Source organism: Antennarius striatus, chromosome 14 (assembly GCF_040054535.1).
Source record: "Antennarius striatus isolate MH-2024 chromosome 14, ASM4005453v1, whole genome shotgun sequence".
Classification (NCBI taxonomy): domain Eukaryota; kingdom Metazoa; phylum Chordata; class Actinopteri; order Lophiiformes; family Antennariidae; genus Antennarius; species Antennarius striatus.
This window is the reverse complement of record NC_090789.1, coordinates 4,936,965-4,950,052: the sequence shown is the minus strand read 5'-3', so window position 1 is coordinate 4,950,052 and position 13,088 is coordinate 4,936,965. Positions and strand designations below refer to the sequence as shown.

Here is a 13,088-nt window from a genome sequence, read left to right as displayed (position 1 = left end):
GTTTCTCAGATTTCCTGCAATGTTAATCACGTGTGGTGAGATTAGATCGTAATTTCAAGGATTGATTAATTGTTTAAAGCAAATTATTTATGGTCAGAACCTGTCAAATGTAATGATTCTGGTTAATATGAACATTTCTGGATTATTGATTACAACCAAAACATTTGAAAATGCCGTCTTGGGGTTTTTTTTTAGTGAAAATGTGATGTTCACTTTTGACCCCATGTGGGATCAATAATATTCACTTTAAAAAAAAAGTTTTGTATGTTTTTACTTGAAAGAAATCAACAATTTAATCTGAATTTTTAAAAAAAATTCAGCTTCAGTTTACAGACATAAAAAAACAGTGAGATTCCGGGTTCATTCTTACGCCTGCAGGAGTCACATTGGACAGGAATACACAGACGTCACGTGGTCAGCCCCCCCCCACTGCTGCTGTAGTGAAGAAGTGTGAATTTAACACACACACACACGCACACACACACACACACACACACACACACACACACACACACACACACACGCACACACAACTACTTCAAAGGGAAATTTGGAGATGCATTTTTTTGGTTCCTTTTCTGTTTTGTATAATTTCTTTGATTTCTTGAAACAAGAGATCTTGTGTCTCAATGAGACCTTATAGAAAGGATGAACAAAAAATCCAAACATGAATAAATATCTTTAAAAAAATAGTGTTTCATTTTTTTTTTAATTTGGAGCAGATTTAGATAAAAAGGGTGGATTCAGGAATCACTTTCTACCTTTTTTTTTTTTTTTGGAAGGATGGGGCATGTTCCTGGAAGAAATCCTCACATTTTGGAGTCAATCTGGATAAATGTTCCTTGAATATCTTCTTATCACATACACATAAAACTACTTTTTAAAGGATAAAAGAGGCGAATCCCGTTTCTTTTGTCGTTCCCTTCAACAAAACCCTGAAGGAAGCTGTTTAGATGTCACTTGTGTCTCCTTGGAATCTGGGTTTGGGTTTAACGGGATTTAAAGGGACTGCTGAGGCCTCGGTGCAGCTCTTTTGAATTTCCCTCTGGTTTGGACATGTGTCACAGAAATTCAATCTTCATTTAAAGCTCAGAGTGCAGGAACAGAATAGGGTGGGGTGGGGAGGGTCCAAAGTGCATCTTCAGGCTGGAAGAGCAATAAAACAATTATTAGGCTCTTTGAGTTGACCTCCAAACACAACAGAGATAACCTGAAAACACGTAAACGGTGATCAACAAAGCTCCTGCATCTAATTCCATAATTATTTTTTCTAGTTGCCAGGACCCCTCCAGGATCTCCAGGACCTCCAGGTGTACACCCATCCTGGTGTTTCTGTTCTATTAGATCACTGTCTCCGTGGATTCCCCAGCAGCCCGTGTGACAGGTGACCCCCCCCCAGGGCATTGTGCCCCATAACTCTAGTATTTGCGTCATGCCTCTGTGTGTGTCACACTCATAGATTTAGAAAGCTCTGTCCACCAGAGGGGAGGCTGTGGTTCACCCCCTCCCCAGCACCTGTCCCAAACCTCGTGGATTCAAGCCCCCCCCCCTCCCCACAATATACACTCCTGAACTTTCCAGTTCAAAAGTGGGATGAATTTTTTTTTTTGCTGGTCTTCCTTAGCCACGTTTCCTGCGTGCATCCCGTGGGCCAAGGCTCCCGCCACTCACCGGACAGAAAGAGAGGAGGAGGAAGAAAAGGAGGAGGAGGAGGAGGAGGAGGAGGAAAGAGAGAAAACGAGGGGGTGTTTCACCTATGTACGCGCTGACACGTCAAATGCAAACATCGGCAGGTGTTTATCGGGGCCTCTTCAACTGAGTTTTAGAGTTGCTGGTCTGCGATTCTGGACAGAACCAAACCCCCCCCCCCCACCCACCCCTCGATGGTCCTGGTTTCTGCGCGCTCCACCCCGCCTGCCGGAGCGGAGGAGCGCTGGAGCGGAGAGACGCGCCGGGAGGGGAAGGCGGGCGGATGATAGCGGCTGTGGCGAGTCGTCACTCCGTTAATGCAAACTCTATGAACAGCTCCGACCAACCTAATGAACGCAGGCTGGCGACTGCTTTTTATTTTATTTTTATTTTTATTATTATTATTATTTTTTTTTTTTGGGGGGGAAACGCTGTTTTTGGAGAACCCTCGCCCTGGAAACACTGAGCGCGCCAGTTCAGTGATTAATAACTGCGTGTTTTAAGTAGAAGAAGCGATGGCAGGTCGTCTAGCAGGTGAAGTCGAGTTCTTTTAAGTCACTTCATGCGTTAAGGGAACTAGTTTGCACCTCCTGTGGTCACTTCTCACAAGTGAACCCCAACAATGATCGCTGAAGGTCACGTTTCAGCGCGACGCACTTGCCTCTTTGTTGTGCATCTTTTCTTTATTGACCGGGATTTGATTTATAGATAACTTTAAAACCTAAGCCGGATTAAGGCTGACTCCATAAATATAGGAGATGGAGTTAACGGTGATGTTTTGAACCGCCAACGCGGTTTAATCCACTTTAACCACCAATCCGGACGATGACTCGGTCAAAAGTTTGCTCTGCCCCCTCCGTGAAAGAAGTGTCAGGTCGTATGTAGTTCGAATCTCTTCATCCCGAAGATGTTGGGAAGTCCGTCCAACAACGGCGGCATCAGAATGCTGGCGCCCCCGGCTCCGGACGACGACAGGCGGGTGGAGTTCGTGGCGCTCACCGCCGTCCACACGGAGAAGAGCGAGCCGTCCACGCCGGAGCGCGGACACCCGTCCCACCGCACGGGTCTGCTGGGTACCCCCTTACCCGGACCACCGGGACCCCGGGGCAACGCTTCCGCCTCCAGCAAAAGGTTCCGAAAGTTGCAAAACTGTCTTTACAACGTGCTGGAAAGACCGAGAGGATTCGCCTTCATCTATCACGCATTCATGTAAGTGGAACGTCTTTTTGTCATGTCACCTGAGGCTGTTTTCTTATTTATTATAATCAATAGATTATAATAAAACAACTTTAAAAAAAAAAAAAAAAGTTTCTTAAGTTGAACAACTGAAGCCAAGAAGCGTGACTGACTTCCTGCCAATCACGTGTTCCGATCAGCCGCCATTGATTTGATGGATTTATCGGAGCTTTATCACGATGCCCTTGTAGACATTTCTGATGCCGTCATTTTAACTCAGTTACCCCCCCCCCCCTAATCATGTGTGCGTTCTGACCGTATGGGTGGAGAGTGTGATTTAAGTGTGTGATTTAAGTGTGATTTAAGACTGTCCTGCAGCCGCGCGTAATTGTAGTAGCACCTTTGTGCCAGGTGGAGTAAATTACGCATCAAGAAAAAAAAGTCTTACACCAATTATTTTCCAATACTGACATTTTTTTTAAAAGATAAACGCGGAGCAAAGACTAAAGCAACCCCCCTCCGGGACACTGTAAACAGTTTTATCAGGTGGTTTATGTAGTACATAAATAAAAACGTATACAGCATGTAAACACTGGAAAAGCGGTGAGTTCACTTGGAGCAGCGGCGTTTTCTTTCCACCAGTGTGAAAACATCTTAATTTTTTCCGAATCAAACTGTAAAATAAGCCGCAGTTTGTCAGAATTGAGCTCCTGTTTCAGATGCAGTCAGTAAAGACGTAACCAGAAGGCCTGCTGTGAATCATAAACCCACAGCAGCCACTCGAGAACAGTCAAAGTTCGCCCGGTTTACTGAAGGTCTCCGTGAGGTTTGGGTGTCTTCTGAGCCTGACGCGCAACCCTCAGCTTGTGTGGGGAGCTGTTTGGACCGCGTTGCGCGAATCCGTGTCATTGTTTAGACAAATACTGTACAGCAGCACCACCACCACCCCCCCCCCCAGTCGATGTCATCGTGTGTTTATGAGGGAGGGGAAATCCCTCCGCAGGGCCGCGTCGGTGCGCACAGACTGACCGGGTCTCAGTGCTCCTCCAGCGGATGCGTTCGGCTCTTCCTCCCCTCAGAGAGAGAGAGATCCCCTGTGTGTGTGTGTGTGTGTTTGGGGTGGGGGGGTGTACACGTCACATACCGCCACCCACAGTGGTTCTAATTAAGAGCGATGGCCTTTGAACGGTTCGGTATCCATGCGTGACATTCTCTCCACCCCCTTAGACATGACATGACTGGGTGTCTGAGTGGATGGGAGACTCTACCGTTGTTGTTATTTCTCTGCCAGAGAAGGGGAGTGTGTGGGGTGGGGGGGTCCGAGGTGCTGAGATCTTGTTTCAGATGCCAGGGCTTCAGAGGAGGAGATGGAGAGCCGCCCTTCTTCTCACCACCGGGTTGTGTTGCAGTTTTAAATTTGTCAAAGATATTGCAGCGATTGAGAAATTATAAGCAGAGAAAAAAGAAAATGAAAGCCTCACATGATAAAAAAAAAACAAGTTTTATTTCCACCTGGGAGGATGCTGAAGCATCACTGGACGTCCCGAAAGAACGACGATCCCACGCAGACCTCAAAAGTCCACCGATAAACCCTGGATCATTCCAGGGCGACAGTTCATATCATCAAACTTTAATCTCACAAAAACTCTCCAGAGAGATTTGGAGAAGGTGGAACAGGAATATTCCAGAACTGGAGGCCAATTTGTCCAGGAGGAATGGGCTAAGATTCCTCAGGAGGTTGAAGTTGACAGAGTTGATGCAAAGTTCTAGAGACGCTTGTTATTAAAGATGGAATCATTTAGAGTCAGAAAAATAACATTTGTGTTACATTTGGGGGGGGGGGGGGTGGCCGTAAAACTCTGAACTGATTGATCTGTTTGACAAATAATCCAAAGTGTGATTAGAATGATGCTCTCCTCTCCTCTCCTCTCCTCTCCTCTCCTCTTTCAGAACTTGTTAAAATATTTTTTCTGGGAAACCTCTTTGCATCCCCAAAAAAAAAAAAAAGTCCGAACCCCCAACCCCAACAACCCCCCATGCCCACCTGATCGGTTGCTCGGACAGCGCTGCAGGTTGTTGCATTGTCTCTCCAGACTCCGGTCCCAACACTGCACGGAGCGCTTGATATGTTAAGTGGTGCTTGTGGTGTTATGGTCCCATCACTCACTCACACAAGACCTCTTTGTCATCGCTGAACCCCCCCCCCCCCTCCTTTGTTTCACCTGCAGTAAAGTCACTGCCCTCCCCACGGACCCCGTAGGAGGATGGGGGCTTTACAGGAGCCGATGTCGTCACGGCTCATACCTGACTGTATTGGAGTCAATGTTTAAACAGTAACAGTGTGTATTTTTACCCCCCAACAAAAGGGTGTTTTCACCCCCCCTACAGCTGATGCGACGTTAGCTCTAGGACCAAAACCGACCCATTCAAGTTTGGGGCAATCAAGTAAAAAAACGGTAAAGGGGGCGGCGGCTTTGGTCTTTTCTTTTTTAAATTCCATAAAAATCAGAAACATTTAATTTAATTTTTAAATAAATAAACACAAAATGGTGAAATACACGGTGTAAAACAGCCAAATGTTTAAAAGCCCATCAGTGTGAGATAATAAATAGAATCGGTATCCTCTAATAAATACAGTAAGCACAAGGCAGTCATTGGTGATGACACTTTTGTGCTGATTTTAGCCAGATCCTGAGGCCGGTTTTAAACACCGCAAAGCTTTTAGAGTCTCTGATGTTTGTGGGAATGGAATTCCACTTCCCTTCTCCTTCAACTGTGAAAGCAGATTGACCAAAGTTTGTTTTTCTGAGCACCTAAAGCAGATGCTCCAGTCGACTGCCAGGAGAATCCAGACATTCCCTTAGAGGGGTGGGGGGGTGGGGGGGTGGAAGGTGATGAATGAACATCAGAACATCAGAATAAAATAAGAAGGTGAAAAAAAAGAAAGAGGGAATTCGCTGTTTGGTGTATTAAAGATCAAAAAATGATCCAAATTTCCTGGAAGGCGTGATACTTTCATCTTTACACCAAGTTCATAAATAATGACAGAGATTAGAACCAAAGAATAATTCCTTTTTTTTTTCTTAATAAGGATTTTAAATCAGAACTTTTCTTTTTCCATTTTTGTTGATGCTTCTTAATCTCCCTGTTGTCTTTACGCGTGTTTCTGGATGTTTGTGTGTAAACCTGACCAATGAGGATCAGTTTCAGTGTTTTCCTTCACCTTTGACCTCTTACCCAGTTCCAACACACACACAGCGCCACATATAGCCCCATCACATGAGGCCGTCTGTCTCGTCTATAGTAATTCACCGCAGCAGGAGTTCCTTTGGTCGGTGGGACTCCGGTCTAAAATGAGGCCACCGGTCCTGACCAGGTCACGTGACCTGGAGCCGACCACAACCGGTGCAGTGTCCATTGAAGGACCTGTGTAATGTCTGGGTCTTGACTTTAGCTGCCCTTCTCACTTCATAGCCTTTGGTTTGGTAGCGTTAGCCCACCCTGAATACAGCCTTGTGGACAGGACAGGAAAAGGCAGTCGAGCCCCACCGCCGACCAGCGGAGTGATTGATTGGTTTCAAAGGATGGAAATACACCCACCATGTATTATTGATGGCTCACAAATGAGGATGAAAATTGAGATTTTAGACCAGAACAGGAGGGGTGTAATCGGGAGAAATTTGTCTCCAAATAGCTGTTTAATCCTCCGAGAGTGTGACAACAGGTGTGTGAAGTTTTTTCTCAGGTCTCAGATTAAAAAAAAAACAAAAACCAGACGATGCCTCAGAGACATCATCAGAACAAAGACTCATTCATTCGTTCCCTACAAAACACCGTTACATCCACCCTGATCTCCTTTATGGCATTTGTCGCTCCGTAAAAACGACTTCCTCATAATTCCTCTGTTTGTTCTATTTTTTAAAATTTTTTATATTTGCCTTTTAAACTCTTGTATTTTAGGTAAATTCAAACAAATACACCTGACAATACTTGACTGACTGCTAATCTGTTGCAGCGTTCAATGCCTGCGTGTCGTTTGCGGTCGGGTCCCCGTGTTTGATCTGAAACAGGAACCTTCAACAAATCTCCAAAGGTGACATCGCATGTCGGGCAGTTCTTTGCCAAATAAATCCTTTTAACATCCCCGCTGAGCGAGAGAACGCCTTCACGTTAACCTTTTATGGCGCAGGCATCAGTGATTGTATACGTTCATGAAAGGCCGAGTCTAAAGCTGCATTATTATTTATAGACGTGGGAGTCGGGGGTGGGTGGGTAGGACTCTAACCTGGAGATCTCCGCTGATGCTTTGGACTGAAAACCTTTAGTTCTACTGGTGCCGTAACAGAACGCAGGTTTCAAGATGTTTATTAATGCTGAATTGCCTTTCTGACATTTTAAACCCATTTAGCCTCTTTATCTATCTGTCTGTTCACGCAGTTTTCCTTTAATCCTTTTTCCAGGTTTTATAGCCCCTCCCCTCCTTCCCCCCCCAACAGCATCTTACAAAAAAATCCTCTTGTCAAGCTTGGGGTTGGAACTTTTTTTTTTTTTTTAATTATTATTATCAATAATCCAAGAAATGAAAAAAAAAATTAGAAAAATCGCTTTTTGTTTTGTTGTTTCCGTTTGGACACGGGGAGACGGGTGGAGAGGACAGGGAAGTGGCGTCATAAATTAGAGAATAGGGGGTGGGGGCCACGCTGGAGTTTTTTTCCGCCTGCTTGGAGCACCAGATTAGACGCTTGTCGTTCATTTTCCGCTGCTGTTTATTTTTTATCTGTTGGCCTCAGCAGGTTGTGTAATTTCTGCTCCATTAGGAATCCTTTAATGCACAGATGCCTTCGTTCTCCTGTCGCTCCGTCTCCCCCCCCCCTCCATCGCTCTCCTCTTCCACTTCATCCTGAGTGGGAATAACGTCTCTCATTTTCTAATTGACTTCTCTTCTGTTGCCTTACTAGTTTCTTCATCTTGAACCTGATTGGCTGATCCGAGATCAGCTACCGGCCCGATTGGAAATAAAGGCCAGTCTTGATGAGGCGTTCATGAGGCCTTACCCGCCACTGTGGAGGCTAAGGCCTCACATTCAAGCAGAAGAGACAAACAGGCGGGGCATGAACTTGAGATTTGGGTTGCTAAGGATGACTGATCATAACGTAATGCTCTATTGATACCTACGGGAAAATTCTCTTTCCGTTTGTCCCCTGCAGCAACAGCTGCTGCTGGAGATCCGGTGTCTTGTTCGGTAACGCAGGTCCTGTCCGAAGACGACCGCGGTTCAAAGTTGTCTTTTAAGAACATAAAGTCAGGGCGGCGTTCCCCACATGTGTCGTTCCTGGAGGAGTTTGCGGTCGTGTCCTTCAAAGGTGGACAAGATGAGTGATGTGTGTGAGTCCAGAGAGGAGAACCGGAGTCAGAAAGGAGAGGAGAGTCGAGGTTAGTCACTGTATTAATTTCTCCTTTCAGGGCAAAATGCATCTCCCCCAGGAAGGGACTGTCTGTCCCGGTGAAGGCAGACCGGGATTCAGGTTTCTCCCCCTAATACCCATCCCTGCTTTCAACCAGGAACAGGACGTACACACACACACACACACACACACACACACACACACACACACACACACACACACACACATATAATATAGAGATGGTGGAAAACAAGCTGCCTTTGTTTATACACCCAACAGAATAAAGGTCAAATTTATCACACACGCAGAATCGAACGGCGTGCCGTCAGCTGTGATACCGCATGTGGAGGTCACGCCTCCATTATCGTCACTGCACCAGGTGACTGCGGTCACCGTGTGTTCAGGTGAGGACGATCGATCCATAATCTTTTTTTTTCTTTTTTTTTTTCTTCTTTTTTATAGAATTATTGACAGGGCAAATATCGAATTTAGAGATTCTTTTGTTTGCGTGAAGAAATGTGACAACTGGTGCAGCAGCTGCAGGCGGAGAGGGCCCCGCAAGCGCCAGAGGCATGACACGACATGCGATACCAAAGGGAGGGAACTACATCAGATTCTTGATGCCTTTATTTTGATGGGGGATATCGCTCACAATCTCCAGTTCAAACGGAGTCACAAGTATTTTAAGAGTCGAATCAAGCCAGCTCTGAAGTTCTCGACTTGAATCCAAGTTCCTTTTCAACCTTTTAGCCGCAAACGCTGGTCCTGTTTGAGTCCTCTGCAAGTCGGATGCAAACAGGGGTTCTGACACCCCTTAATCTGCACTAATCTGTGTTTATGTAATCTTATTGTCGCTGAAACAGGCCAGGAATCCCGTGGCATTTGGAAATGAGGGATGAAGGGAAATGCCAAGAGTTTATTTTGATTAGTCAAGACCCTCTAAACACAGATCAGTTTTCACAGGCAGGGAAATCCAGAGGCAGTCTCCCACCTCCCCTCCACCGCAGATCTTGTTTTTACATCTCTCTATCGGCGCTAAATATATACCCCAGGCTGCATATGAATGGGAATACAAAAGGTCGTTTTATAATGTAATATATGGACCTGATCTCATTGATTAGAAATATTGGAACATTTGCTAAATTTATTTTGCCAATTTCTTTGCGAAATGTTTTTAAAAAAAAAAAAAGTGATCAGTTAAATCAGTTAAAGCATGACGATACAAATAAACACAGATCCATTCAGAAAATTAGTTTGATTTTATTGATGCTGAAATGTTTATTGACATAAAATATCAAGAGTGAGCTTTTAGAAACCGATATCTATCCAAGAAGAGTCATTTTTTTTAATCGCCGCCAGAGGAAATAAACAAATAGAAGTTCAGACCTGATTTGTGATGATTGATTAATATTAACTTTCCACTATTTTTACTGCAAAACTTCAGCCAACACCTCCTCTTCTGCTCTGGGATCCTTCTATTGAAACACTTGACTGCCCCTACTCTGGTTCTCACACTGCCCTGCTTTAAATCAATGCTACTGCCAGAACCCTGCAGGGCCAGTAGTTAAACAGCAAAACGGGTCAATTCGGGCTTCGTCGACGACGGACGGCTCTGCTGGTAAACTCTGGCTCCGACAGGAAACATGTCACAAAACCAAAAAAGCCGCTCATGTTACAGCGACTCGCCTCTATTGTATGCAAATGCAGAGAAATGTCACCAGCTTGGCACACAGTCACCTTCCGTGCAGCAGCACATCCCTGGAACACTCCACTCAATGTTTGAATGATTTTCCACAATCCACTCGCCCGGCCAGTCTCAATGATCCACACCCACCTCTGACTCTTCTTTTTTTTTTTTTTGCTGATGACAAAAAAAGTATTATTCATGTCTGCGCTGGTATAACACCTCGACGAGGAGCAGGGGGCCGTGCGTCTCCAGCATTTACGAAGACCATAAGGCAGGCAGAACATAAATCAATAGCTTTAGCCTTGCCATTATCTCTCAGCAGCACACTTAAGGCCCGACTCTGGTGAGAGGCTGCACCTGCAGATTATCAGTAGATGCTGAATAATGTGGAAATCAACTCTGCTGCTAACCATCGAAGAGGAACAAACAGCTTACTTCCTATAAAGACGTGAGGAAGGGCGCTTCCTTATGATTGGCTGATAGACGACGGGCGCCAAATCAGATTCAAGTCATCTGTGATTTATTTTAAGTAACTCGTCCGTAGGAGTTGTGTGGTTTTCCATCAAATAGCAGATGCTTTCCAGATGGATATATGTTTGGTTTTTTATTGTAGGTTTTATGGCCTGCATGCTTTTGGCTAATCCTGCAAATAAAATGCTGAAGAAATCGAAAGCAAATCGCCTTGATGCAAATAAAAAACAACAACTCTGCTATCATAATCCGGTATCATAAATCAGCCCTTCTCATTGATTTTTTTAACACTTCCCACTACAACCTCATAAAGTATTAAAGTAACAGTAAAACTTCTGGATAGACATATGAATATAATCTCTTGGTTTATGTATGTTGTCACGTTACACAAGTTTTGTTAAATTGTGTGATGAAGCACATGTGAACGTGACATCCCCTTCAAAATAAGAGTCATTTGAACATTTATTTGCCATTTTATGGCGGGGGGAGGGTGACTTTCTTTCTTTTCGTATTGTACCGCTCTCTTTACTTGTTGACATGCCTCTCGTATCTCAAGGTCCCGGGATAGCCCGGGTCTTTGTGTCTTTCTCCTGTTGTCCCTGCCCGTCTGCTCCTGCATGCAAGGCCCATCTTAAGTGTTGTTAAGACCATTTTAATTTATAACGACACTCTCTATAAACATGTGAGGAAGCAGCGCCATGGAGACTGAGCTCAAACACAATCACAATGTAGGACAGTATTTATAAGGTCTGCCTTGCCTGCAGAAAGAGCTTTGCAATATGTGTAGGTTTATGGGGATTGCATGCAGTAAGTGTGTGTGTGTGTGTGTGTGTGTGTATGTACACGTGCCTAGACGTTATGGCAGATCAGTTGTGAATGATCCCCCCCCCCATTTCTACATGCAGTTCTTGTGTTACTTTTTCACTTTTCCATAAGAAGGCGGGAGAAATCGTCTAAGCTGCCGCTCTGGCTTCACGTCACACTAATTCACATCCTTTTTACCGCAGTCATTGAATTTAATGACGAGTTATTGGTGATGAAAAGTGAATGTCAGACTTATTTTCTTGTTGAAGGTGCAGAAATGTGTCTTTGCTAAGTGTAAAATACAAGCATAAAGCTGCCACATCAAGCTGTCTTCATTATGATGCAAAAAAACAACAAAAACATCTGCTCACACTAATCCACACACAAACACACTGTAAATCTGTCTCTTCATGTCAACAAGCATGCTTGCTCAGTGCGTGTGTGTTTGTGTGTGTGTGTGTGTGTGTGTGTGTGTGTGTGTGTGTCGGTGGGCCCTCAGGTCTTCTCTTGGCCCTGAGATTAAAGCAATGTCAGCAAGTGTGCGATGAGACCTCACAGACGATACCTCATCTCCCTCTCTTTTCCATTCCGCCTCTGATTGTCTCGCCGTCCTCTCTCCTTTGTCCGATACATTATTCGCCCCCCTCCTTTATTTATCTCGTCCACATATCCCCCCCCCCCTTTAATCTGTACGTCTCGCTGATACTCACTCCTTCTGGACTCTCTTTTCCCTTCACCCTGTCCTTCTTGTTTGTGTCTGTACATCCATTACCGCACAGGATCTTCCTCTTCCTCCGTCTCTTCTTCACGCCACGTAACATTTTTTACTACTTCGCAGGTCTCATTCAGCTATTTAGGCCCCCCAGATGCCAGACCCTGCATCACAAGGCCAATAAAACTGAGCTACAGTAACAGCTAACCCAAAAAGTCGTTTTTGGCTTCATTGATGCCGAGACGATTCCAGCGTCTACGATAGAAGAAAAGAAAGTCTTTATAAGATTAATCCCTTCAAGGAGAATGTTGAGGCTTTTTGAAAAATCTCTTTGGTGGGGCGAATTGAAAAGAATTAACCACAGAGCTACAGCGATAAACTAGAATGACACTCAATAGAGCAAAATCTACTTGTAATTAAATCAGCCATTGAGAGAACACTTTTTAAATCTGATTGATCCTGAATGAAAGAAATTCGAAGAAACCAGCCTCCAAATTCTGCCAGATTTTTTTCATTCCATCGAATTGCATTCATTGTTTCCTTAGAATTTCAAGAATATGATTAAAAAAAAACATGTTCTAAGAAAAGATCCTGGATTTACTCCTTTATCTGGAACCACACAAGACCCGTCCTCCCACCGAGTACTGTGGAAATGCGTTCAGCCTTTTTTTGTATAAATTTACTGATAATCCCCAAAAACAAATGGAAACGAGTGAAAACATCTCCTTGACAGATATAAAAATGTAAGAACTCACTTTTTTTCCCATCATTCACTTCATGAAATCTTTATAAGTTTTAGAATCCGATGATACAAAAAAAAAAAGAAAAGCAAAAACACGCAACAATTTGTGCGCAGACTGCATTTTAAACGTCTTTCTGAAATATTTAATTCCGTATCTTTGTACCCAATTTAAATCAAAGCTACGTCTGAGAAAGTAAACATTTTCCAAATTTCTTTTCTCATCCCTCACACAGCGTACTTTGGTCACTTTTCATAAGTCAAACCAAAATGAGACCTTCAGGGAAACAGTGAACACTTTGTACAGAAGCAGCTCGATGGCGGCGTGCCTTCACCTTTAAAGTGGGGGCAGACTAGGAGACAGAAACTAAAGGGACAGTGGAGAGGATTGAAGGCAGGATCCGG

The 13,088-nt window shown here is 44.3% G+C and overlaps 1 protein-coding gene across 1 annotated transcript in view; it reads left to right on the top strand.

Annotated features, from left to right (window-relative positions):
* The first annotated feature begins 1,984 nt into the window (after positions 1-1,984).
* The window catches only part of LOC137607730 (potassium voltage-gated channel subfamily KQT member 4), a 37,570-nt gene continuing 26,466 nt past the window's right edge, over positions 1,985-13,088 (top strand). Inside the window, exon 1 of the mRNA XM_068333672.1 lies at positions 1,985-2,898. Within this exon, the coding sequence (XP_068189773.1) occupies positions 2,597-2,898 (302 nt within the window). The 5' untranslated portion in view covers positions 1,985-2,596. The remainder of the gene's footprint in view (positions 2,899-13,088) is intronic.